General features: G+C 39.1%; 1 protein-coding gene across 5 annotated transcripts in view; it reads right to left on the bottom strand.

Moving 5' to 3' along the window:
• The window catches only part of mbd5 (methyl-CpG binding domain protein 5), a 249,617-nt gene that overhangs the window by 25,089 nt on the left and 196,623 nt on the right, over nucleotides 1–27,905 (bottom strand). For 3 of the 5 annotated variants that reach the window (XR_015757722.1, XM_087989241.1, XM_087989242.1), the window contains 2 exons: nucleotides 21,516–21,727; nucleotides 12,579–13,802 (listed from right to left, as the gene is read on the bottom strand). Coding sequence is in view for 4 of the 5 variants with exons in the window: in XM_087989241.1 (XP_087845367.1) it covers nucleotides 12,579–13,802; nucleotides 21,516–21,727 (1,436 nt within the window). In the remaining variant the exon portion in view is untranslated. The remainder of the gene's footprint in view (nucleotides 1–12,578; nucleotides 13,803–21,515; nucleotides 21,728–27,905) is intronic. The other 2 variants (XM_043694122.2, XM_087989243.1) reach the window with 1 other exon arrangement.

Below are 27,905 nucleotides of genomic sequence, written 5' to 3'. Positions count from 1 at the left end.
AAGGCAGGAGCATCTCCAATGTGTCCTAAATGCAAAATAGAGGTGGGCACTCTTGTACATTGCTTATGGACCTGTCATAAGATCCGTAGATATTGGACTAAAGTAGCAAGCACCCTGACAGAAATTTTAGGAACGGAAATAAAAGTGGACCCCGTATCTCTCCTCTTGGGCTTTTCGAACTTTCCCTCCCTGGACACGTACGGGAAGAGACTATTTTCTATTCTTTCTTTCTGTGCAAGGAAAAATATTTTGATGAACTGGGTGGCGGAGGGCCCCCCTGGACTTTCAAATTGGCACAGACTAATTATGGAATGTATTCCCCTTGACTTCCTTACAAATATGGTGCACCGAAAGACCGAATTATTTTATAAAATATGGCAGCCCTTTTTGAATTACATAAATACAGATATTTCGGCTATCCTAACAAGGGCTTTTATTTAATTGAGACTACAGACCTGGCTGGTCCGCAGCCCCTCGGGGGAGGAATCCCGCACGAATACGGGTTTTATCATATCTGATGTTAACACATCCCGAGCATGTAAGAGACTTAAATATACACCCTGGTTAGTTGTAGGTTAGATTAGTAGATAGTTGAGTTTTGTTTGTTTGTGTTTTTTTTTCTTTTCGTTTTTTTTTGTTTTGTTTTTTTTTCTTTTTTTGTCAAATTATGGTTATTGTATATTTGAGCTAATTGTATATCAATGTTTATATCTGAGAGTTTTGTTTATTTTTGTAAACTTGTAAAAAGGTTAAATTTCTAATAAAAATATCTATAAAAAAAAAGAAATAAAGTTGTTAATTTTTTCTTTAAATAGTTCTTGGCCTATCAAATTTTCACAGATTACTGCATGGGATAAATCATTTCTGTGTTGCTGGTTTTTAAATTAAACAGGTGAGTTTACCCATTGTTGTAACAGTATGGCTTGGTTGGTCAGTGGGCAGAATGGATCCAGTTGGTGGCAGGGAGCAGTGGATAGGAAGGGGATGGGCTGTGAATGGAGTCAGGGGATGGGGAGAAAAGTTATTTGAAATTGGAAAATTCAATGTTGAGTCCTCTGGGCTGTAGGCTGCCCAGGTGGAAGATGAGGTATTGTTCCTCCAGTTTGCGCTGTGATTCATTTTGACAATGGAGGCAGCCAAGAATGGTCACAATGGAAAGCATCTGCAGTTTCTTTTGTCTCTAATCCTGGAGTGATGGCATTCATTAATCTTCCTGCTCCTGATCTTTTTTCCCCTCATACTTTGTACACAAACTGACTATGCTGGTTAGCCTTTTCCACTTAGTTTAGCTGTAATATTCAATTCTCTTGCAAAAGAATGAACATCCCAGCAGTGAATCCTCAGTTATACTGAGCTGCTCAATGCCTTGCACAATAGCTGACTTACATGCCTTCATGGCCTTTACTTTCATCAATGGATATGGGGAAAACACACTGCCTTTGGGGTCAGCTATACAAGGATGGATGTTGCCATGTCTGAGTGTGGTGTATCAGCTTTAACTCAGACTAGAGTTTGAAGTATTTGTTCCAGCATAGCCTATTTTGGCATTCGACAAACAAAAATTCATTGTTAAATGATCTGCATTGTTGTACAATCTGATCAGGAATTTCCTGATTTGGTTATGTTGATGATCGAACTGAGGCAGGAAGAACAATAAATACTGTTGCCTACATCTACACATTTCCCTTCATGCTCACCTCCTCTGTGAAGTGGTCATAGTCATTTTCAATAAAGTATTTCATAATGTCAAGTACCATTTTGTGGCTTCAGCAGCAAATTTACGAGCTACACACAGCATAAAGCCACCATGATAAAGCCATCACGATCCCAAAAAGAAATACTCCAGAGACAAAGTCAATTGCACCATTCATTTTGATTTATATTGTATTTAGTTTGCTGCAAAACCAGTATTACCAACTACTGGTTATATTTTGCATCTCCTTCTGCAGCCTTTGATTTTAACATGAATTCTAGCCCACGCAGGACAGAAGGACCAAAATAAATACTACCTGTCGAAAATAATCAGGAATAGGCTTTGATTTCTTCCCTTAAAGAAACTGATTAGTTTATAACGGGGAGAATGTGGGTAAGTGGAGTTGAAATGCCCATCAGCCATGATTGAATGGCGGAGTGGACTCAATGGGCTGAATGGCCTTACTTCCGCTCCTATGTCTTATGGTCTTATAACAATATATAGAGAAAGAGATTAGATTCGAAGTGTGACTGGAACATGTGCAAAATTTTGTATTCAGGTACTTGGTGACTGTTGGTATGGAATTCAGATGGGATGAAAAAGATTTAGAGCATGTAAAACAGTCAGCTGGTCCATCTTTGGACAATGACTACCATAAATAATAGTAACTGTGAATGATGTTACAAGACCTGTTGTGCTCATTGCCAGAAAAATATACCAGAAATAGAAAGTCACATAGAAAGATAGTTAAGCACAAAATCTTGAAAACAGAACATACAGAAAAAAAGAAACTTGAAAATATTACTTGTTATTTTCTTTCAAGTGATCTTTAGCATTATTCATTTCTCAAGCAGTAACTTGCTTCCAGGGAGATTATAAAGTAGGACAGGATTAAGAGTTTAGTCTGGAAAAAAAAACAGAGTAGCATGCTGCATTTATCTCCTTTTACCTCAATGCCAGCATCCTCAAGCACTTCCCTTAATCATGTGTGTCACTTTTTCTCACCTCTTAAAACAAAATAAAATTTGGTCTTTTTTTTTCTTAAAAAAAACTTCAATTGTTTTGACGATGGTGCACCTCCAGCAGGCCTCAGACACTAACACGGATGTGCAGCTAAATTTCTAACTCCACAAATGGACACAACTGGCAAACATAAATGCACAACGGTAAGTAGTCACGCAAGCAATGGTGTTGAAAGAATGACCATTCCCACCTTTTCTTAATCAAATTGTCAACAGACACTACAAATGCAATGGGGAGGGTTCTGAAAATTTGTTGCAAGTCTTGCAAGTTGGCATCAGGTTCAATATTAAAACTAAAAAAAACTCATTTTATAAATTAGTTTTCCACAGAAATATTATTTTTTGCTTTTTGGAAATGTACAAAATCAAAGGTATTACAAATGAAAGCAAAGCAATGCTGGGGGAATGTTCCTAAAAGTCACATGTAAATTAATTGAGAAGATGCACTGTGCAGCACAGTTTTGAAGAGGGAATAAGGGCTCTTATGGCACAGTGGTAGTCTCCTGACCACTGGACCAGATAACCTAGGTTTGTTATAACATGTCTAAATAGGGGATGTGGGCTTGCTCACTGAGCTGGAAGATTCGTTTTCAGACATTTCGTCACCATACTAGGTAACATCTTCACTGAGCCTCCGGATGAAGCACTGGTGGTGCAGCCCACTTTCTATTTAAGTGTTTGACTTTCCTTGGGCTGGTGATGTCATTTTCTGTGGTGATGTCATTTCCTGTTCTTTTTCTCAGGGGATGGTAAATGGGATCCAAGTCAATGTGTTTGTTACCAATATATTATGATTTCTTCATTGTTGCTGGGTCAAAATTCTGAAATTCACTGCCAAACACATGGCAGAAGCAGACAAAAAAGGAATCAGCCAGTATGTTTAAGAAACTTGTAAATTTTTGACACTGCTGAAGTATATTTCGACTCGGTTTTTTTAAATTGACTCCTAAGTATTTGATTCTTTACCAGTAAACCTTGCATTAATTATTGATCTTATCAATCTTCCGCATAAACCATAGATTTAATCATAACTTCTGGTATTTACACCTTCAAAACTCATCCGATTTTTAATCAACCTATTCAACCGTAGCAAGTTTTGAGAAGATGTGTAGCTCAGGTTGACGTTCTGAATGTAGGTTTGCTCACTGAGCTAGAAGGTTCGTTTTCAGTAATCTTACTCTATTACCATGGTAGGTTACATGTAATTGGGATGCACTGGCCATGGAGCTATGGGGTATTGTTATAGTTCAACTTTTATACTGCAGTTATGTTCCACAGAATGATTAAGGTGGCATCTTTTGAGTCTTTATCAAGCAGGCTACTTTAGGCTGAATGGTGCAGAACTCTGTGAAGCTGCACTCATCTAGGCAGGCCACAAGCAATCAATCGTATTTCAGACTTGTGCCCTTGCAGTTGGTGGAAATGTTTAGGAATCAATTGAGTTATACACTGCTTCTCCTGACTGCAATAACAAGGGAGAGGCTATGGCCTAGTGCTATTATTGCTGGACTGTTAATGCAGAGACCCAGGTGATTTTCTGGGGACCTGAGTTTGAATCTTGCCATGGCAGATAGTGGAATTTGAATTAAGAACCTGGAATTAAATGTAACAACAGCCATGAATCCAGTGTTGATTGTTGTAAACACCCGTCTGATTCAATGAAGTCCTTGAAAGAGACTGCCATCTTTACCTAGTCTTGTCTACAAGTGAATCTAGATCACAGCAGTGTGGTTGACTCAGAACTGTTCTCTGGTGGGCAACAGGGAGGGATAGTAAATTCTGGCCCAGACGCTGATGCTCTCATCACATAAATGAATTCAAGAGTATTCATGTGGTGGTTCAATTAGTTTTTTGGTCAACGATAACCCTCCTAGAACATTGACAGTGAAGGATTCAATGATGAAAACATCATTCAGTTTCATAGGGAGGAGGGTTAGATGCTTGCTGTAGATACTAATTGCAAGGCAATTGTGTGGCACAAATGCTACTTGCCACTTAATAGTCCAAGTTACGGATTGCTTTGTTATCTCAGGAATTGGGAATGTAACTGAACACTGCGAACAACGGTCATTGTGAGGTGGCAAAGGAACTTCTTACAGTAATATCTCAAAGATGAAAAAACTGGCTTCCATCGTCACAACCATGTTTCTTTGCGCTCGGTATTATTTTAGCCAATGGAGAATCCGCCCTGACTCCCATCAACTTCAATTTTGTTCGGGCCTGATAAAACTGTAAATCTTACCCTAATGTCAGGGGCAATCGCTCCCACCTTAACTATATTTGGCTGGATTGTTCTACCCTTTCTGAGCCGGATAGGAGACATTTGGTATTTTGGCAGATGCCAGTGTTGTAGTTGTACTGGAACAATTTGACTCGAGGAATATTTCAGTGCCACGGACTGGAACCATGTTAAGGGTGAATGTATATTTAGATTGTAACAATGCATTCAAGTATTTGAAATATTAATGAGATTGGATACCAGGCGGCAATAAAAGTATTGAAGGTTTCTTTTGAAAACAAAGTCATGACAGTTCTTTTGAAAGAAATTTATAAAACATTAAACATTAGATGTTCGTGAATATTAGTGCATGTGGAACCAAGAAATAGTTGGATGATCTGGAGATGAGACAGAAGTGATCAAGGAAAATGGTGCTGGTTTTATGGAGATGAGCATGTGGAAAACGCAGAAGAAACTAAAGAGGTAGGATAATGCAATCTGTTTTTGTGGAATAAAGCTAACTGCCATGTGAATGGCCCATAATCTCTGTAAAGAAATTTTATATCTGAAGTGAAGGTGAATTATGCAATGCAAGAGATCAAGAGAAAGGCCACTGGGCAAGTTTGCGCTGACTCAGCTTTAGGAAGCGAAACCTTTATGGAAATACCACAACCAGACCCGACTACTTTACATAGCAGATGCAGAATGTATCCATGGAAATGTTTTTGAAAATGATATTTAAAATCTGTTTTGACAAAGATCAGTTTCTGAATTTAACAGAAAACTGTTCAATTTCAAAAATGGTTCAGACTATGCTTAGTATCTTCCTTATTACATGGTAAAAGGTAAAGTCACTGTAGTCCTACCAGACTATAGTGCTACTCTCTCATTCAAGAGAGATGACTGGTGGTGGTTTAACTGGAAGGTCATTGTGCCTCAGGCAGGGGAGAGGTTGACAACCCAAAATCTCTGATGTAGCCAAGGTCCAAAATCAGTCAGCATAAAGATGGTTAATTGCCACAGATAAAAGTTCATGCCATCAGTCTGTTAGCCAATTTACAATTCCTTCCACAACATGAACTGGTTTCAAGGTCAGTGTGAGAAGACACAAAATAATTGCAACCCACTAAACCAACCTGCTATTGAGAGGTATTTGCGAGGTCAGGACAGCATATTGACTCCGTCCTGCTGCAGAAAACTACTCTGTCAATAGTCACTGTATTTAGGACACAGCTTAACATTTTGCTCAACAGGCATGCCTTAAAGAGGAAAATTCTGTGTTTATGGCCAAAATATTCTCTCCAAAGAGCACACAATCATACAGTTTATAATAATTATGAAAAGCCAGGTTAATGTCTGCATAATTGCACTTGTCAACAATCAATAGTTAATCATTGCCAACTATCATTTGAGGAAACGGAAGGTTTGTACAACAATATTTGAAGACCAATATAGTTGAATCTTGATAAATACATGAACCAGTCTGGCAAGAAGTTCTATGCTTGGATCAAGACCTTTCAAAAATTGAAACCAGAGTTTTGGAATTTTTATATTGAATCAGGTGAAATAAATCATCCAGAAAGCAGATTCTTTTTTGTTTAGAAATGTTACAGTACTGTTATTGAGTCCGTTCTGATTAAGTTTAAAGGAGTTCCAGCATTCACCTACTAGGTTTGTTGTTATGCTTAAAATGTTGAAATTCTGAACAAAGTGCATTTTCTTTTAATAAAGCCACAATTTTAACTCTTGAAGATTGATGACTGGTTCAATAAAATCCAAGCATGATGCATTACATTTTGAAAAAAATACAGGAAGTAGTCCTGATTCCAGATGATGCAGATTAGCTTTTCATTTGTATGGCCCTTCAAACCTGTTGCTTTTCTTTACAAATGTTGGGTGATATGTTCTTTCTTTCCAATATTTTCTATATTTCATTTCACATTTGTGCATTATTATTCTTAATGCAGGGCAAACATAGTTTCCATTATTTTAGCTAATTTAAAATCATCATTCTCGCCAGTCATTGCCAGTCCAATCCACAAATCAAATATATCATCACTGTAGTTGCATATGTTTGTTAGTTTGTGAGGAGGCTTTCAATATCAAGTTTTTGATTGGAAAAAAAAGTGTAAGGATACACAAGGGCATGTTTTAAAATCAACACTATGAAACCAATTACTGCACAGCAATGGAACAAAAAAAAAAAATTTCAAGTCATTTTCAGTTATTTAAGTGTTACTCACCAGTTGTGGAATAGAGTAATTGCACTGAGTCAAGCACAATATCAACTTATAATATAAAGCCCCTTTAGCTTCATTAAATGCCCCAAAACACTTTATGGGAAAGTTATCACAGTTTGACATGAAGCCACATAAGGAAGTATCAGGAAATATAACAAAAACAACTTGGTCAAAGAAGTCAGTTTAAGGAGGGAATTCCAGAACTTTGGGCCTTATTAACTGAAGCTACTGTTTCCAATTTTCAATATGGCAGGCAGAGATAAGTGGGGTGTAGCAAGGCTCAGTGCTGGGATCTCAGCTGTTCACAATATAAAGTAAATGATTTACAGATGACACTAAGCTGGGTAGCGTTCTGCACTGTGTGAAGGATGCTAAGAGACTGCAGAGTGACTTGGACAAATGCAATATAATGTGCTTAAATGTGAGGTTAACCACTTTGGTCACAAAAACAGGAAAGCAGATTATCTGATTGATGGCAGTTTAGGAAGAGGTGAGGTGCAACAAGACCTGGGCATCATGGTGGAACAATCACTGAAGGGTGACATGCAGGTGCAACAGGCAGTGAGGAATGCTAATGGGCATGCTCTCCTTCATAGCAAGAAGATTTGAATATAAGAGTAAGGATATCTCCCTGCAGTTATATAGAGCCTTGATGAACCACACCTTGAGTACTGTGTGCAGTTTTGGTCTCCACGTCTGAAGGACATTGTTGCTATTGAGCAAGTCCAGCGATGGTTTACCAAACTAATTCCTAGATGGCAGGACTGACATATGGAGGGCATGATGATGTCATAGAAAACATAAAATCCTGATGGGTTTGGACGGGCTCAATTTGGGAAGAATGTTCCTGATGTTGGGGAAGTCCAAACAAGGAGTCACAGATTAAGAATAAGGGGTAAACCATTCAGGACTGAGGAAGAATTTCTTTACTCAGAGTTGTGAACCTGTGGAATTCTCTACCACCGGAAGCTGTTGGGGCCAGTTCATTAGGAATGTTCAAGGAGGCGTTGGACATGGCCCTTGTGGCTAAAACGATCAAGGGGTATGGGGAGAAGGCAGGACTGGGATACTGAGATTACACGATCAGCCATAATCATATCAAATGACCTACTCCTGCACTGATTTTCTATGCTTCTATGTTTCTAAATGATGGAGCAATTTATATCAGTGATCCTCAGAGGTTCAAAGTCATGGAAAGAAGATACTTCAGAAGTATGTTGGGCTGAGAAGATTCCAGAAATTAGGAGGGCATGAGGTTATAGATTTAGAAAAAAAATGATGCCAGTTTTGAAATTGGGTAATTACTTAAGAGAGATCCAATGTAGATCAGTAAGCATAGGGTTTAGGGGTGAATCAGATTTGGTGAAAATTAGGCAGGATGAGCTCAAGTTTAGATATAGCATGGAAAACCAGCCAGGTGAGAGTTTAAAATGCCAAGTGTGTAGGTACGAAAGGCACAAGAAAAGATTTGAGCAGCAAACGAGGCATGGAGACAGTTATGTAGCATCGGCTGAAATAGATAATGTGAAATACAGAACAAGCTCGATTATCCGAACGAGACGGGTGGGGAGTACTTCATTCGGATAACAGAGTTCGGATAACGGATTGTTTGGATAATGGATAGCATTTTTACGGGACCTTGAGATCTTGTTTGAATAATCTGACATTCGGATAATTGAGATTTGGATAACCGAGATTGTTCTGTACGAGGAAATATTTTTCTGAAGCAAAACTTTTTTTTTGAACAAAAGTACGTTCTATAAAGGTGCCTAAATCCATTGGTTCATGGAAGATTTTACATTTACAATATGCAAAATATATTGCATAGATGCCTGCGTAAACAAAGTTATAAATTAGTGCAATTTTATTCATAATTCTTGGCCATTGTGATCTTAATTACATTCTTAAACATGTGAAGAACAAAAGGTAAATACTGTATATACTACCAATGAGCAATTTCTAGTTTAATGTTTGAACTGTTAACATTTTTGCTATAAAGCTGTAAAATGAAGTTTATATGTTTAATGTAAAATTAACTGTGTATGAGTTGAAATGCAGCACATCAAATTTCAATTGCGCAAGTTAAATGTAATCTGAAAGCTACATATTCAAAAGACAATTTGAATTTCACATTCTGCAACTTAACAGCATATTAAAAGTCTTATTAAAAATACTACATAAATTTTTTAAAAATGAGATGATTGCATCTGCTCAAGTCCACAAAAAATATATTTTGGTGGAATACAGAAATATTTTAAAAGTTAGCTGTACATTATTATGACAGGCTTAAATACGGTAGACAAGAATTTTCCCTGAGCTGATGGTACAAGGACCAACAGACACAGATTTACGATTTTGGGCAGGAAATGCAGGAGGACTGAAAGGAAGAATGATTTAACCTCATTGATAATAACCTCAACACACTGCTTCCATTTCACCACTTTCATGGACAATCAAAGACCTCAAAATAAAACTGGACAGGTATTTGAAGGAAATTAACTGCAGGGCTGTGGGATTGAAAATTAATAGAACTCTGCAGAAAAGAACAGGCGGGTTTATAACTGCAGAAAGTCTTTTCTGTTCTAAAATATAATAAATAGCTCTTGATTATTTTTCCTTCATACGCTTGAAAAAAATTCAAATTCACTTAACTCTTGCTATGCCACCTACTGCTACGTTAACTAATTGCTCTACAGCCTTCATTCTATGCATAATTCTCCTAACATGCCGAGTCATTCCCTTGGCTTAACCGTCATATGATATCTATTCATCTTCAAGGTATTGATCATTAATTAACAAGGCTATCGAAATCTCAACTCACTCAAATCTCCGTCTACATCTTCCATTACAATTTCACCTAAAAATGAATTCTATACTTCCCTCACCAACAGTCATTTTCCTCCACTCTGGCCAGCCACAACTTTGTTACCTTTACCAACATACTGTGATTCTTTGCTCTGCCTTTCGTGCTTTCATCTTCAAAAACCTAATCACCATCTCTCACTTTCATCATGTCCCTGGTGTAATTCTCACTGCTGCATCCTCAAATTTGGAGTCTTTGGAGTCGAGATTTATTAGTAGTCAGAACTGCACAAATTTCAATAAACACAGTCCCACAAAAGTTTTGTAACAACTAATTCATTCTTTGAGCTTGCCCTCTCTGTTGGCATCCAAATCTAGATATATAAGTCATTGAGATATATCGACACACACATATATATTGAGACTAAAATTGGATGTTAAACTACTTAGAACTCTCACTCAATTTTATCAGCAGTCATTTAGCCTGTCTACATTTTCTACATTTCTACAACTGAATTTTTCTTACAAACTTTGTGTAAGGCACATTATTGAATGCCTTCTGAGAATGCATATGCACCACATTTATTGAAGTCCCATTATCAGTGGAACCAATTCGACAATGAAAAAGTCTAATTATATACTTCCTATTCCTCCAATCCCTTCCTAGGCTGCACACTCATGTCCCTTTTCTGAAGGCTTACTGAAATTGCCTTTGGAAATACTCTTTCTTTCTCGAAAATTGTCAAGATTAATTATTTTCAAATTCTAAGTTTGAACTCTCAGCTTTTCGACCCGATGGTCCATACCTGTTCTTTGTTTCTCTTTGAGGAGAAAGTGAGGTCTGCAGATGCTGGAGATCAGAGATGGAAATGTGTTGCTGGAAAAGCGCAGCAGGTCAGGCAGCATCTAGGGAACAGGAGAATCGACGTTTCGGGCATTAGCCCTTCTTCCTGAAGAAGGGCTAATGCCTGAAACGTCGATTCTCCTGTTCCCTAGATGCTGCCTGACCTGCTGCGCTTTTCCAGCAACACATTTCCATCTTTGTTTCTCTTTCCAAGTCTTAAACACACAGTTGTCTGTCCCATAATTACCCATTTGAATTCTTTTCATTATTCTCAGCCCCATTCATGTCCATTAGACTATGTTGGGTGAAATTACCCATAGTGAGTTTTGCTGACTTGCACTTTCTATGACATTTGATAAGGTTTCTCACTTATTCCCTTCTGTGGCCTTTGTTTCATGGTGTCCTCCATAGAATGTTTCACACTATTGCTTTATTGCAATCCTGAACTCCCTCCTAATCATAATTACGGATTGTAGTGATCTAAGAAGGCAGATCATTACTACGTTATAGGATGAAACGCAGGTCACTCAGCAACAGCTTCTCCAAGCATTCCTGCATAGTTACTTCTGGTATATTGTGAACTTGTATTCTGAGTCCTCTGTCAATGAAACTATTCAAAGGGAAGGGTCACCACCTATACATAGGTTAGATGCAACCAACAAAATCTTCCAACTACCAGTGTCAGTGCCACACTTTGATTTTTAGATTATCCACCATTAAACCATGAATCAGTTGGAACTTCCACAAATTGTGAAGGCCATTCACCCACAATCTCCACACTTAGTTCATTTTAATTCCCTCCCTTGCTCAGATTAAAATTGATAGTGCATAATTTTTGGACAAACAAAACTTCTTTCACCCACTTCTACCGCATCACCCACTACTTTCATTACTATTAAAAGTCTTAATTGCACTTTTGTTATTTCCAGACTAAGCTGTTCATATGCACTCCCCTTTGTAGCCTGACCAAAACTTCAATGCCACTGCCATACTCAACGTTCATTTCTACTATTCTTTCACTTTTGACACAATGAATTCAAAACTCTCATTTATGCATCCATTCACCACCTAGGCCTAAATTATAATCTGTGCTACTCAGTCAAATACCCCTTGATCAATGTACTCTCCTCCACTGTCCCACTGCTGGCACAGCCTTCATCAGACTTGGTCCTTTTCAGGATGGCCTTAAAGATACACTCTCCCCTCATCAAAACATTTTTGCTATTAGCTTTCAATCACTTTTGAATATTTTGCTCTGTACATTCTATTTCTCTTCTGTCAACTTCTTAAGACATTTAATATGTTGAAAGGTTCACATATAATTCAAGTGTTCACATAGAATATCAGTGTTATTCTTCTCCCATTTTTGGTACATAAGAGTAAATAAATATATTTAATAATAGTATTTGATATTTGTTAAAGAACAGATGCTAGCATTAAATTTAAATTGGACTTATTTGCAGTCAGTAAGTGGTAATGTTTGCTTATATTGATAAGTGACAGGCTCACTTTAGGGCATTAAAGGTTTTTCAACTATCATTTCCTTTGGAAAGAAATTCAGCAACAGAAACATCAGTTAGCTTGGCTCCAAAATTTAAAAAAATCATCAATTGAAGTTGGTAAATCTATTCCTACTTAAAAGTCAATTGTTTCTTTAAATATAGAAAAGTAATAAAAAAATGGCTACTGCAGAAAACTGTCAGTTATATACCACAGTGAAAACTGATGTGTGCAATTTTTTTCTTACTGTATTATTTACCTTTCCCTCTTCAGAGTTTTGCTGACAGGAATTGTGGACTTCATCTTCTCTCACCAACTTTCCTGGCCATGAAGGAAATCCTTTTATTTGACTCCAGACCAAGTCACCAACATTAAACGTCCTTGGTCTATAGTGTATTAATTCATTAGATGGAGAATCTGGAATCTTCAAATCATCATCGCTGCTGATACTTTTAGTGTCTGAAGGACTTGGAGCACAACCATTAATGTTTTCCGAACTGTAATCGCCGTTGTACTGAATATAGTCATGTGCCAAAGAACCTGGCATTCCCTCCAAACTAGCCGAGGAGCTTGGAGATTGCTCCTCTATGGCAAGTTCTTGCTTAGGTGCTGTTAGCAACTCACTAAAGTTCCTGTTCTGTTGAGACCGGTTTCCATTGATGTGTGTGCATCTTTCCAAAGTATTCTCTAGTCTTTCTTTAATGTTAACAATGTGTCTTTTTTGACTATTAAATTTAAAACCATCCTCAACAAATCTTTTGTCCAAGTGACAGTTTTTCTGCTGTAACACTCCATCAGTCTGCTCTCCATGAAAAGAAGGTATCCTGTCCACAGAGGGACTATGATTTACCTGCCCAGAGTGTTCGAGAAACTTCTCACATTTCCACACTGTTGTATCGCCAGCTGCAAGTTGCTCAGTTTCCCACTGTTTTTTAGGCGTGTTGTGACCTGGTGATTTGAAGTACTCAAATCCTTCCCCTTCAGGAGTAATTTTTGCTTGTTCAGTACTTTTTCTCAACTTCACACCTCTGGCATGTCTACTTGCGAGAATGTTTTGACTGTGGAGCCGGTTGTCAATCTCCATGCTGGAAAGTCTTTTCCCATGAATCACTGCATTGACTGCATTGGAAAGATTCACAGGATTTGCAATGGAGGCAGTAAAGGCACTCATGGCACTCAGGGCTGGGATTGGGCTCATTTGAGAAGTACTACTCATTGCTGTAGTGATCACAACTTGCATTCCTTTGCTCGCAGCATCCACCACAGCTTTATATATAGCATCAACAGAAGGGTCATGGGGACCCACAGTGGGGGCTTCTTCTCTGCCTTGCTGACCTTGAACCTGTCCCATTTGATGTTGGTCACCAGACAGATCATGGAAAGGGGGAAGGGCAGTTTGAGATCCCTCAGACAGCAATATTGTTCCTGGATGGGAGTTTACTGGAGCATTTGAAAGAGAGACATCTTGGGCTGGACTCACCTGCTGGAAGAAATTTGAATCGACAGACACATTATTTTTCTCTTCTGTGATTTATCAGTACAATTTACACTAAACCAACTAATGCCACACTTCAAAGAGAAGAACGCAAAACAAAAATCTTCTGAACAGTCATTTTAGAAAAAAAATTAATGTAAAAAGATTCTGGATTAAACCCTTATGTAATGCATATGATTATCCTGGAATGTACTGATTGCGAACGCAGGGAAGACAGATTCAATCATTGCTTTTGAAAGGAATTGGATAGACACAAGAAATGAAACAAAGGACTGGGTTACAGGGAAAATGCGCGGACTGGCACCAGCTGAGTTGCTCTTGCAGACACCCAGCCTGGACACAATGGGTTGAACTTTCTCAACCCATTGTGGGCAATGGGAAATCAATTGGGAAAATGTTTAGAGAAATAAGGTCCTCAATGTTGAGGGAAAGAAGTCTGATTCTGCACAAAAGCTTGGAATGACAAGACATCTAATTGCTAGCATTTATGTCATTAGTACGTAATCGTGCCTCATTTATATGCAGTCTCCCATGCATCAGAGAAAAAATAGACAGCAACAATTCCTGACATGAAAGTCAGAAAGAGAACCTGGTGCCTCCTGCTCGTCATTTGCTCCTCTGGATCTCCAACCTGAACAGCAGTCCCTGACATGTCAGGGCACACTCCACAGGCTGTGACTTAATGAAACCCTCAGCTACAGACGTTAGCCATGGGCAAGTACTAGCCTCACCACATCATCATGGCACATCTCTGACTCAGTTATAATACAACTCTCCACTTATATGCTTCACTTTGTAGCATACCATCTCCTTTCATGTACTGCAGCTTCCAACATACTTTGCACACAGGGACAAACAGCGACCTGAGCGATTGAACCAGGTGAATGTCAGGGCTCTTAGTTTGTTCTCCGTACCTGCTTGGATGCTCACAGCCTATCTTGCCTTTTTTGTACTTTGCCACCATTTTCAGTGCTTGAAAGGCTCAGAGTACCAAGCATTGCCTTACTGTTTCGCACAAGCTGAGCAGCTTGTCATGGTTGGCATCAGTGATCAGTCAAGAAAGTAGACAAGAAGGTGCTGTATGGTACCATGCCTCACATCTGGAGCATCTGCTAGCAGCAAACACAGAAAATGCACTTCAAATCAAATGGATTGCATCTCTATGTTCAAGAGGAGTAGCCTTTGCTCAGGTCACAAGGGACTGCTGCTGTCGTCAAGATCAGAGCTCTATCTCAGACAAGGACACAGTCTGTTGGCTCCCCTGTATGGTTGGGCTCAGGGATTCCGTATCATGACAGTCTGGGGATCGGCCCACAGTCAGCTTGACAGGTCCTGTTCAACCAGTTACGGAAATTTGTAGTTAGCCAGTCCAGAGCTGTAGAAAGGTTACTTAGGAACCTGATCATTCATCAGTCCACCCAAATAGGTCAGTGGGGACGTGCCATGGTCAGTCCTGGGGTCTGCTCAATGCAAATTCAATGTGCTTTATCAGGAAGGGCCTGTGCCCTTCCTGAAGAAGGGCCTGTGCCCGAAACGTCGAATCTCCTGTTCCCTGGATGCTGCCTGACCTGCTGTGCTGTTCCAGCAATAAAGTTTCAACTTTGATCTCCAGCATCTGCAGACCTCACTTTCTCCTGCTTTATCAGGAACCATTACTGTGGTAAGGAAGCTGGGGAAATCAATTGTTTGTTTGCAGGCAGGGTGCTGGGTTACAGAGAGTACACATAATTGTGTAGTGGGAGAAATTAATGTGCAATGGTGGGAGACCATCGTGCATTGGAGAAGATAGGTTACTGTGGAAGGGAGGAGGCTGTTGATGATCATAAATATTCTTATTTAGATGGAGCAGGGAAGGACAATGCAGCATGATGATTGGTACAGCTTATTTGTCAGCTTGTGGTTCAGGGGGTAATGTTGGCAAATGAAGATACTAATGAAAACATGCTGTGATGTGTACAAATGGAGCAGGCAATGAGGATATGCAATGGACTCTGAAGAGCTCAGAGAATGGCAGCACATCGGAGAAGGAATGTGAGGACATTGAGCAGGAGAAATAGCTTCTATAAGAGAGCATGCTGCAGCATTACGTGCAATAAACCACACATAACTTAATTGACATTGAGTTCAAGAGATATGAGTCGGGTGCAGTGACCATACACAAACTATAAATTTGTTGCTTCTCTAAAGGCAAGTAGTCCCCATCTGTTCCCAGCAGCAAATGCCGCTTTTATCAGGTTATTCACTTGCTCACTGAATAAAATTGAAGGCTTTCAACTGATGTCTTTCCTGTACGTGATGGTCTACATTGAATGAGAGGTTGTTAGGCTGCAGTGGACATTGGGGAAACAATAGTAATCCCTTAGTCAGGGTTCAAGGATCGTATGATAACTAAAGATGAGTAAACAGCATTGCTTGTTCCTTAAATAGTAATACATTTATGTTCATTTGTGTTTGCAACAAGTATCACTCGTGCCACTTATGTGCCCTCAGAAGGCTCAATTTATTTTTGAAAGGCTATCCTGGCTGGCCGCTCTTGACCTGGTGTATGGTTGGGCTTTACACATGGTGCTGGCACCAGGAATCCTAGGAGCTCCCAGAAGTGGCGGGTGCTTCTACCATGGGTGAACGCACAATATAAAAGCATTGTGCATAATAAAGCAAGCGGCAGAAAACTGCATGCTAACTCACGAGTATGGACAGAAACCCTTCATGAAATGCCCTGAAATTGACACTTAGTGGAGTCTTGGTGGACCAGTGGGGTACCGCAGGGATCCGTGCTGGGACTGCAGGTTTTTACAATATATGTTAATGATATAGAAGATGGTATCAGCAATAACATTAGCAAATTTGCTGATGATACAAAGCTGGGTGGCAGGGTGAAATGTGATGAGGATGTTAGGAGATTACAGGGTGACCTGGACAAGTTAGGTGAGTGGGCAGATGCATGGCTGATGCAGTTTAATGTGGATAAATGTATGGTTATCCACTTTGGTAGCAAGAACAGGAAGGCAGACTACTACCTCAATGGAATCAATTTATGTAAAGGGGCAGTACAGAGAGATCTGGGTGTTCTTGTACACCAGTCAATGAAGGCAAGTATGCAGGTACAGCAGGTAGTGAAGAAGGCTAATAGCATGCTGGCCTTCACAGCAAGAGGAATTGCGTATAGAAGCAAAGAGGTGCTTCTGCAGCTGTACAGGGCCCTGGTGAGACCACACCTGGAGTACTGTGTGCAGTTCTGGTCTCCAAATTTGAGAAAAGACATTCTGGCTATTGAGGGAGTACAGCGTAGGTTCACGAGGTCAATTCCTGGAATGGCAGGATTACCTTACACTGAAAGATTGAAGCGACTGGGCTTGTATACCCTTGAGTTTCAAAGATTGAGAGGGGATCTGATTGAGACGTATAAGATTATGAAAGGATTGGACACTCTGGCAGTAGGAAACATATTTCCACTGATGGGTGAGTGCCGAACCAGAGGACACAGCTTAAAAATACGGGGTAGACCATTTAGGACAGAGCTCAGGAGAAACTTCTTCACCCAGAGAGTGGTAGCTGTGTGGAATGCTCTGCCCCAGAGGACAGTGGAGGCCCACTCTCTGGATTCATTTAAGAAAGAGTTGGATAGAGCTCTCAAAGATAGTGGAATCAAGGGTTATGGAGATAAGGCAGGAACAGGATACTAATTAGGAATGATCAGCCATGATTATATTGAATGGCGGTGCAGGCTCGAAGGGCTGAATGGCCTACTCCTGCACCTATTGTCTATTGGTGTAATTCAGCACACTGTGTTGAGAACCCTTCTTTTGATTGTTAAATTCCACGATTCTATAAGTATTCAAACCAAGATATTGGTGTCTGCTTAATTTTAGTAACTAATTTGTGTACAAGAGAATAATTATCCCAAGTACCTAAAGTCAATATATCAAATTCACAGCTTAAAATATTTACATTATGAAGAATTTATAACCACCAACTATGATCATATAGAATGGAGTTGCAGACTTGAGTGGGCTACTCCTGCTCCTATGTTTTATTTAAATGAAGTATTTTTTATTAATGTTGTCTGCCTCTCTTTTACTTTTGAACCAAAGAAATTACTCACCTTCATATCCCTCTGCAGGTTTAAAACATAGCATTTACGGAACTTGGACAAATTGATTTCTAAAATGTCCTCAAGATCTCGGCACTCAGTGATGGGCAACAAATGTTGGCCTAGCCTGCGATGCGCCAGATACAACGAACAAATAAAAATGTAAACCAGACTCATTTAGTTAGCTAAAATTTATCTCAGAGGAATTTTTCAAAAAATTCTATAGCTTTGGAAAACTTTTGAACCCAGTTCTTAGAGGGGAGAGGGAGATTTCATAATGCTCCAAGTGACCACTGGATGTAGAATAAGCCATACAGAGGGGCACCACAGAAAAGGCACTGCCCTGGAGTAAAAATACTGAAATCAATAAATTAAATTAAATTAAATTAATCAATACAAACTAACACTTGGATACAGCGATGTACATATATCAATTCAATCATTAACAGGCATTCAATCAGAAGCAGCTTGATTGTCCCATTAAAGTATAAAACTTTTAACAAAAGAACCCTTTGCAAATAGAATTGGGAATTTGTGTTTCTTCTCCAAATATTCACCAGTGGAGATTGTGTTGAAACAATTTGATTAAAAGATATCAACAAGACCTAAGCAATTTGCTTTATCTTTATTTTTGGTTGTTTCAATTTCATTTCGTATCTAAACGCATTTAGTTCACATTATAGTAGTCAAGACAACAGTACAGGAACAAATGTGATGAACTTGTTTTCAACTAAGGAGATACAAATGACTTGCATGTGTTTTTGCATGCTTCTGTTAGGCAGAATGTCTGATGCCCCACTATCAATGATGGAAGATGTGAGACAGAAACTAGTGTGCCAACCTGCCCTTCAAGCATGTTCTGTCATTCAATATGATCATGTCTGATCATTCAAGTCAGTACACTATTCCTAATTTCTCCAAATACCTATGATCCTTTTAGTCCCAAGAAGAATATCTAACTCCTTCCTAAAAACATTCAATATTTTGGCCTCAACTACTCTGGCAGAATTCTAAATGCTCACCACTCTCGGTGAAGAAATTTCTCAACTCAGTCCGAAATGGCTACCCTATCTGCTTAAATTGCGACCCCTTGTTCTGCACTTCCTGATCATAAATCCTTCCTGCATTTATACTGTGAAGTACGTTAGGAGTTTATAGGTTTCTATGAGATACTCCTCATTCTTCCAAACACTTGTGAATATAGTCTGAATTGATCCAGCTTCTCTTCATATGGCAATCCTACTATCCCAGGAATCAGTTGGTCAAACCTTTGCTCTATTCTCTCCACAGCCAAAACATTCTTCCTCAATTAAGGAGACCAGAACCACACACAACAGTCGAAGTATAGTCTCACCTGCACAACTGCACCAAATAATCCCCACTCCTGTACACGAATCCTTTCGCTATGAAGGCCAACTGTTTGCCTTCTTCAACAGATTACTTTCATATACAAGGACACCTTGATCTCAATGCACCTCCCTATTTCCCAATTTATTGGCACTTAAATAACAATCGGCCTTCCTGTTTTTGCTGCCAAAGTCGACATCATCACATTTATCCAAATTGGACTGAATCTACCATGCATTTGCTAACTCACTCAATCTGTCAAAATTAGACTGAAGGAACTCTGTCTCCTCCTCAGTGATTCATCCAGCCACTCAAGGGTCACCTGCAAACTTGAAGATACCACATTTAGTTTCCTCATTTAAATCATTAGTGTGTCATGAATAGCTCAGGTTCAAGCACCAATCCTTGCGGTACCCCACAAGTCACTGGCTACCAATCTGAAAAAGACCTGCTTATTCCTAATTCTCATTTCCTGTCTGCCAACCAGTTCTGTGTTCATGTTAGCACACTCCCCTCAATCCCATGTGCTTGAACTTGACATGTGAATTTCTCATGTGGGTCCTCCTCAAAAGCGGAGTAAACCACATTCATTGGATCCTGCAACAGCTCTGAGTTAACGTGCTCAAAAGATTCCAGATTTGTCAAACATGACTTTCCTTTTGCAAATCCGCACTGACTCTGTAGTCGTTACTTTTATTAAATCTTTTACAATGGATTCTAGCAACTTTCCTATGACCAATGTCAGTATAACTGTTGTATAATTCCCTGTTTACTCTTTATCTTTTTTTTAAAATTGTGGGGTTATTTCAGCTACTCTCTGGCCAATTCACATAGCCCTTCATTGGATCTACTGGCATGCATAATTTCCCTCAATAGCCACAGTCAGGCCACCTTTCCCAAATCTATTTTTGTGCCAGACAGGAATGAACAATTATTGCAGTTCCTCCAAGCACTCTTTAAATGTTTGCCGTTGCCTTTCCCCCATCAGCCCCTTAAGTAATGCTCCCTAAATTTATTATACCTCACCCCAACAGTTTATTTTATTTAGATTCAAGACCCAAATCTCAGAATCAACTATGTCACTCTCTATCTTAATGAAGAATTCTATCATATTACAATCATTCTTCCCAGGACACCTCACACAGCTAGCCTGCTAATTATTCCTTGCTCAATACCAGTTCCAAAAAGGTTCAACGTATTGAGGATAACCAGAAAATTCTCTCATCAACTCCTCCCCTACAGTACTGTTACTGTTTTGATTTGCCCAGTCTGTATGCAATTAAAGTCACTCATAATAACACAATCACCTCCATTTCTTGCATCTCTAGTTTCCAGTTTAATTCCTTCCCCAGCATTACCACTACAGTTCAGGTCTTGTGTAAATTCTATCCATAAAGATTCCACTTTGTTCGAGCTAATATCCTTACTCACTGTTCTGTTGATAGCAAGCTGGCAACACAACTTTATTATTTTTTCCTTTTAGTCTGGCCTTCCTAAAAACTGAATTCCCCTGAATGTTCAGTTCCCCTTCTTGGTCATGCTGCAACGTCTTCTTCATCCCAACTATTTCATACCTGCTTGTATCTATTTGAGCAACTAACTCATTCACTTTATTGCGAGTGCTCCATCCATGCTCGTTTTTTTTAACATTCTTGGTCCCATTTGTACTATTTGGAACTGTGCCCAGGTTGATTTCTTGCACTTCAATTCTCTGTCCATCATTTTTCTCATTTCCCATTCTTTTTGGTTGGTCCTTGTCCTTGTCTTTTTTCCTTCTGTCTCCTTGTGCAGGTTTCCAATCCCCTGCCATTTTAGTTTAAACCCTCCTGAACCGCACCAGCAAATACATTTTCCTCCGCCAAGACACCAGTTCTGGTCCTGCATAGGTGGAACCAATCCAGCTTGCACTGGTCATACTTTCTCCAGAACTAATCCCAATGTCCCAGAAATCTGAAACTTTCCCTCTTTACAACATCCCTATAGCCACATATTCATCTAATGTATCCTGCTATTTTTACTAAATAGCACACACAGCACTGGTAGCAGTCCTGGGATCACTACCTTTAAAGGTCCTACTTTTTAACTTGCTTCCCAACTCTCTTAAAAGGTAAATGTCAGCAGGGAGATAAAATAATTTTATGCAATAATAAAACACTCCCTATTCACTTCTGTTGAAGAACATATCTCATGTGATAGTTCAAAAATGCAGCAACTCAGTCATTGGCAGATGCAAACTTAAAACAGGATATGTATGTGCTTACCTGAAAGTTTTGAAAAACGCATGCCATGGGGTTCTGTGGGTTGCTGGGTCCAGAAAATGAAGGAGGACCTTGAAACCCCTGAAGGCCCCGAGTCCCTTGCAGACTTTGTAAAAGTTGATGATTCTGAGGAAACATCTGATTGCTATTCATTAAGGTCTGGAGCCGACTTAATTGTGGATTGTTCAAATTGTTGTTGAATGAAGGTACATCACCTGAACAAAGTGTGATAGAAAGTTGATCAGTGATGGAACATACATACTCATGATGTACCTGCTGCATATTTCAGTGACTGTTTTGAGGGAAAAAAGGAATGAAGACTTTAATAGTAGATTTATACATTAAAATCACTAACCCTGAACAGTATGTTGCAACCCTAAAAAGATAGCAAACATACTGAATCATCACTAGAGATCAATTAAGTGATCTTTTGCATCTTACACTGATAATGAAATTGCACAGTCTGGTTATATGCTATTGGCAACGAAAAGAAACCTAACTATAATAATACATTTGGCAGCAATCATGAAATATGGTATTATGTGGCAATCAAGGGGCTATGTCTAACTTATTTTTTCTTGTTTCATATTCGTAAACATTGACACAAGGAATTTAACAGGATCGATTTTAGCTTTTCAAGTGATTTAATAAATCCTTCCAGTTTTATTTTCTGTCATTTGGCTTATTTGCTGGTAATATTGTCTTTGGACCCGAAACAAGTATTTCAATATTGGACACTAATGATTTTGTGCCATTGGAAGCATCATCATAAAGACATTGAACATTATTTCTTCAACTATGCCCGTCCTGTGGAAGTCAAAGACAGATCATAATATTCTTGATTTTAAATGTAATATAAAGGAAGATTATTCACTATATTGGCTAAATAGATTACAGAAATTGAGAATAAGACTTCATTTAACATACTTACAGTTTTAAAATCATAATTCATTTAAAAATCAGAGTGGTTGGCACAGACGTGCAACCAGAGAGTGAAATACCAAACTTTGTTGATTATACGTGATAACTGTCAAACATGGAAACAGTCCTGTGGGGGAGAAGTGAACTCTGAAATTAACTTATTGCATGCCAAAACAGTTGGCAGAACTAATATTTCTCAGGCATAAGGATGAGGATTCCAGAGACCACAGTGATGTCCTCCAGGGGTCAGTAGGAAGACCACTATCTTTTCGGGTAGGGGGATGGGTCTAGGTGGGACGCTGTTTGGAGGGTTGGTATGGATTTGATAGGCTGAATGGCCTGCTTCCACACTGAAGGAATTCTCTGATTCTATAAATGTTTGAGATATCTTGCGCAAGAAAGACATGATATAAATACATATCTTTTTTCACAGTTTCTTCCCAAGATCATTAACATTTACTTGTACCACTGAAGTAGATAGATAAGATATTGCCTTCTCCGGGTCTGATTTCTCCCTCACTCACTAATCGATCCTAAGCACTCTATCATCCACCTGATCCACTTGGCACCCTGTCCCTTACCCATCTGGAACCTAAACCTCACACTTATCTTGTGAACTGAACATATCACAGCAGCTGTAAAAGTGACCAAAATGCATGAACTTAAAATGCCAGAATATGGCAACTGCCTCCTGTGACCATTGAGGCAAAGACAGCCTCACAGAGGGAAGCTCACACCTTCAACACATTATCTGAGCTGACATGACACCAACTGAAGTTCCGTTGAGAATGTAACTTTTAAAAAAAAAGTTTTACAATTTACATATCAAAGAACTGAAACCAACAAATTCATTCTAACAGATGAGAGACTTAAACAATACAGGTCTTTTTCAATATATAATTTCAGTTACAATCACACTGTAAACTTTTGCTGTAAGTTCTGTGTCTCACAATCTTCTCCTCCACAACCACTGAATGATAGAGCAGTGTTCCAAAAGCTAGCGATTCCAAATAAACCTGTTGGACTATAACCTGGCGTTGTGATTTTTAACTTTGTACACCCCAGTCCAAAACCGGCATCTCCAAATCATTTAATAGTAAAGTACTTTAAGATATTTCAGAGGTTTTCATCAATATTTTACTTCCAGTCAAATCAATCAGCCTTCAAATCAAATCATGAATCCTCACATGAATTACTGCATATAAATATAACAAATAGGAATATAAGATATAGGAACAGGATGAGGCTATTCAGTGTCTTTTAGCCTGCTCTATAATTCAATTAAAATTATGGTTGACCACTGTAGCTTCACCTCCACTTTCCTAACTCTTCATAACCCTCAACTCTCTGGTCAATCAGGCATCTGTCTGACAGCCTCAAACATATTTCATGGCCAGTCTACAGTGTTCTCTGAAGGAGAGAAACCAAAAGATGAAAAAACAGTCAGAGAAAATAAAAATCCTCATCCTCATTGTAAATGGGAAACGCTTTGCTCTGAAATTGTGAACCCTAATTCTAGATTTCTCTGAAAGGGGATATCTTCCAACCAAGGACCCTGTCAAGCCCCTCAGAATCTTAATCTTGAACTGAAAATGTCAATACACGCTCCGTCTCCACAGATGCCAAGAGACCAGATGAGTCTTATTTCTGATCGTTGGCACACACAGTATTCGTTCCCTCGGAATCTTGTATATTTCAGTAACGTTACCTCTCATTTTTCTAAACTGCTATGAATGCTTAACACTTCCTCCTAAGGTACTCCCTGCATCCTTGGAAACAGATCAACAAAAATTATTTGAGTTGCTTCCATTGCAAGTATATACCTCCTGAATTAGCACATTTAATATGTTTGCAATTAACTAAATCAAATTACAGCAAGAAGTTGGAGGAAAATAAAGCAGGGAGCACAAACATGTGGTTAAAATGTTTTTCATTCAAATCAAAAAAGCTTCAAGAGTCCAGGTTAACTTAATAAGTCAGTTAAAATCAAACACCACACCGTTCCAATACATCCTTAAGTCTAACATCTTTATAAATTAACATTCATTTTATCTTGAAAAATTATAGAACATTAAGACACATCACATGCACTTAACTTTTAGAGAACATTAACCCTCAGCAAGTCACTTGCTCATCATCGAACTCTTGCTGTTACGTACAAATCTTGCACCTTCAACATCACATCCTTAAACTATAAATACCCAAAATAATATTTCCCCTCAGAGGTCTGTGTTTATTCATAATGACTAACAAACTCTAATAATATCGTCAATAATGAAAATATCTAAATATCACAATCATTTGCATGCTTGGTGATTTGACACCCATCTAGGAGAAAGTGAGGTCTGCAGATGCTGGAGATCAGAGCTGAAAATGTGTTGCTGGAAAAGCGCAGCAGGTCAGGCAGTATCCAAGGAGCAGGAGAATCGACGTTTCGGGCATGAACCCTTCTTCAGGAAATCACACTGTAAACATTTGCTGTAAATTCTGTGTCTTACAATCTGACACTCTGCAACCACTGAATGATAGAGCAGCGCTCCGAAAGCTAGCGATTCCAAATAAACCTGTTGGGCTATAACCTGGCGTTTCCTGAAGAAGGGCTCATGCCCGAAACGTCGATTCTCCTGCTCCTTGGATGCTGCCTGACCTGCTGCGCTTTTCCAGCAACACATTTTCAGATTTGACACCCATCACCAAGTTTAAGGTACAAAACTTAACACAATATTCAGTGAGATTGCACCAAAGCTTTACATAAGTTCATACCTTCCTATTTAATTGATCTAGCAAGGTTTACAAGAATCTTACAAAAATCTACTTGGCCTTCTCTGCAAAGTACTACCCTTTCCTCTTGCATTGCATTCAGTAGTCATTCACAAACAAACATCAAATGACCTTAAAACGTCAACAGGTTCTCCATGTTCGATAATCAATGGGTATAACATGTATAAAGGAACAGCTCTTTAAAACTCCTTGAATTATCTTCTGCATGTACTTCTGAAGCTGGTCATTTTGGATCGCAACTTATAAGCCAACTCACTTGTTATTTTAAATCAGGTGGCATCTCGCTCATCTCATTATTGCTACTCCTGGAAATATTCTATCATCTAAAGTTCATCATAGCATCAATGCCCTCAGAATCTTGTTCATTTTAATAAGGTCATGTCATATTCCTCTAAACCACTGCTTCAAACACTTTTTCCTGACAATGATCCCATTTCAGTATGTGAGAAGTGTCATGACCCCTCATGACAGTGACAGTCAGGGTTGGGGGTGGGGTGGTAGGTGTCCGGGGAGAGAATCTCTGAGATGCCTGTTTGAGTTGGGGAACATATTAGAACTTGGTTAAAGCTCCTTAGGAGCCATCGATGCCCTGTCCCACACTTTGGGAAGTCCTGGCTAAATTCTAATGATTGTGCCTATCTGCTCGTATTATCCTCACAAGACATCACCTTATTTAATCACACCAAGAATCAACCTACTGAATCTTCCCTGAACTCCCTTCATGGTTTCTTATCATTTCCTTAACTTAGTAGACTTTTGGAAGAACAAAAACCATTGAACTAAATTAGTAATATGTATTGGTCCCAAACTCCATGTAAATTCTTTGTCACAACTTCTCTTTGAGGATCCAATTTAAATCAAAAACTTACACTGATATAATATCTTTAACATAGAAATAACTTCAAGGTACCTCATCAGGTTGCCTTTTTATCACACCTTTAACATAACTGGAACAGCTTGGCTTCGCTGTGCTCAGAGGCAGGCTATTCGACAATACTGGCATTTATGGATTGAGTTGAGCTGGAAAAAGCACAGCAGATCAAGCAGCATCAGAGGAGAAGGGGAGTTGACATTTCAAGTTGGAACCTTTCATCAGGACTACTTTGTCCAGTAAAGAGTTTGATCTACGGTCATCTTCAGCATGTTGAGCTTTGGGAGATTCAGTAAAGCAATTGTAAAACCATTGAATAACTTGGTTCTATCCTGCTGGATATAGTCTTTGCCAGGGACTTTCATTTCACCTGTCACTGAAATGTCCACTCCTGAATTATTGTTCAAGTTTCGCTACTTATTAAATCATTCACTATACTGCTTCAGTATCTGAAGAGCTATAAATGGAACTGAACACTGTGAAGTATCCCACTTCTGACATAGTGGAGGAGGGAAGGCCACAGATGAATCTATTGAAGACTGTTGGGTTTGGGACACAGCCTTGCAGTGATGTCCTGATTTGAGACAAGTGGCCTCCAATAACAAGCAAATTGCTTTGTGATAGGCAAGACTCCAACAAGCAGATCATTTTTCATCTTATTCTCGTTTCCTACTTTTGCTTGGCATAATGTTGCCTTGACACCAAGGGCAGTCACTCATGTCACCTTTGGAATTCAGATCTATGGTTCATGCTTAGACCAAGGCTGGTGTGAGGGTGGAAGCAGCTTGATTCTGGCAAAATGCAAACCGAAGATCAGTGAGGTTTATTGGCTACTCAGTCTGACTGCACTGCAAAGAACATATTTTATTACTTAGCTGATGATGGAGAGGAGACTAGTGGATTGCATATCTCTCGCTTTTTGACAACAGTATGCAGCTGGGAAAATGTTCAACCTTGTTTGGTAAATGCCAGAGTTGTAATTGCTAGAACTTGGGGGATGTGGTGGCATAGCGATAACGTCAATGGACTAGTCATTCAAAACTCCAGGCTGGGTAAGGGATTAAATCACACAATGGCAGATGGTCAATCTGAATTCAATAAAAATCTGGAATATAAAGCTAATCTAATGGAAACCACACAGCCATTGTCAATTGTTGTAGAAACTTATCTGGTTTATTAGCGCCCTTTAGGGAATGACATTTTCTACCTTTACCTGGTCTGGCCGACATGCAATTCTAAACACACAGTAATTACCTTCTTAATTACCTTCTGGGCAATTAGGGATGGGCAATAATTGCTGGCCGAGTTCATGAGGTCCATGTCCCATGAACAAATTAAGAAAAAACATGGTTCGTTGCACAGCTAATTCTGAAGCACATCTTCAGTGTGGGATGGTGTCAATTCCCTTTGCTTTGCTGTATCCAGCACACTCCATCTTTTTGATATCCTGTGCGAACAGGATGATTGAAGATTGGCAACTATGAGAATGGGGATCTCAGAAGGAGGCCAAGTTAGATTGTCTACATAGACCTTCAGGTTGAAGATGGCTGCAAACACTTCAGCTTCACCTATGGCATTGACATGCTGAGTTCTTTAATTATTCAATTAATTGATCAGTGAGCCTATTTTTCCCATTCCTTGTTTAAATGTCCACTACCACTGCTGATTGGACGTGACAGGAAGACCAGGTCTGGTCTGTTGGTTATGGAATCAGTTAGCTATCTACATAAATTGTGCACTATTTTCTAATACTTGCTCTGCAACTGAAATTAAATGCATCAGAGTACAATCTTGGAGGTCAGAATTCTCCCCTTTTTAAA

The sequence above is a fragment of the Chiloscyllium plagiosum genome, unplaced genomic scaffold, assembly GCF_037043375.1.
Source record: "Chiloscyllium plagiosum isolate Xiang-an unplaced genomic scaffold, Cpla_swu_hap1 HiC_scaffold_7, whole genome shotgun sequence".
Classification (NCBI taxonomy): domain Eukaryota; kingdom Metazoa; phylum Chordata; class Chondrichthyes; order Orectolobiformes; family Hemiscylliidae; genus Chiloscyllium; species Chiloscyllium plagiosum.
This window is presented reverse-complemented; position numbering and strand designations above follow the sequence as displayed.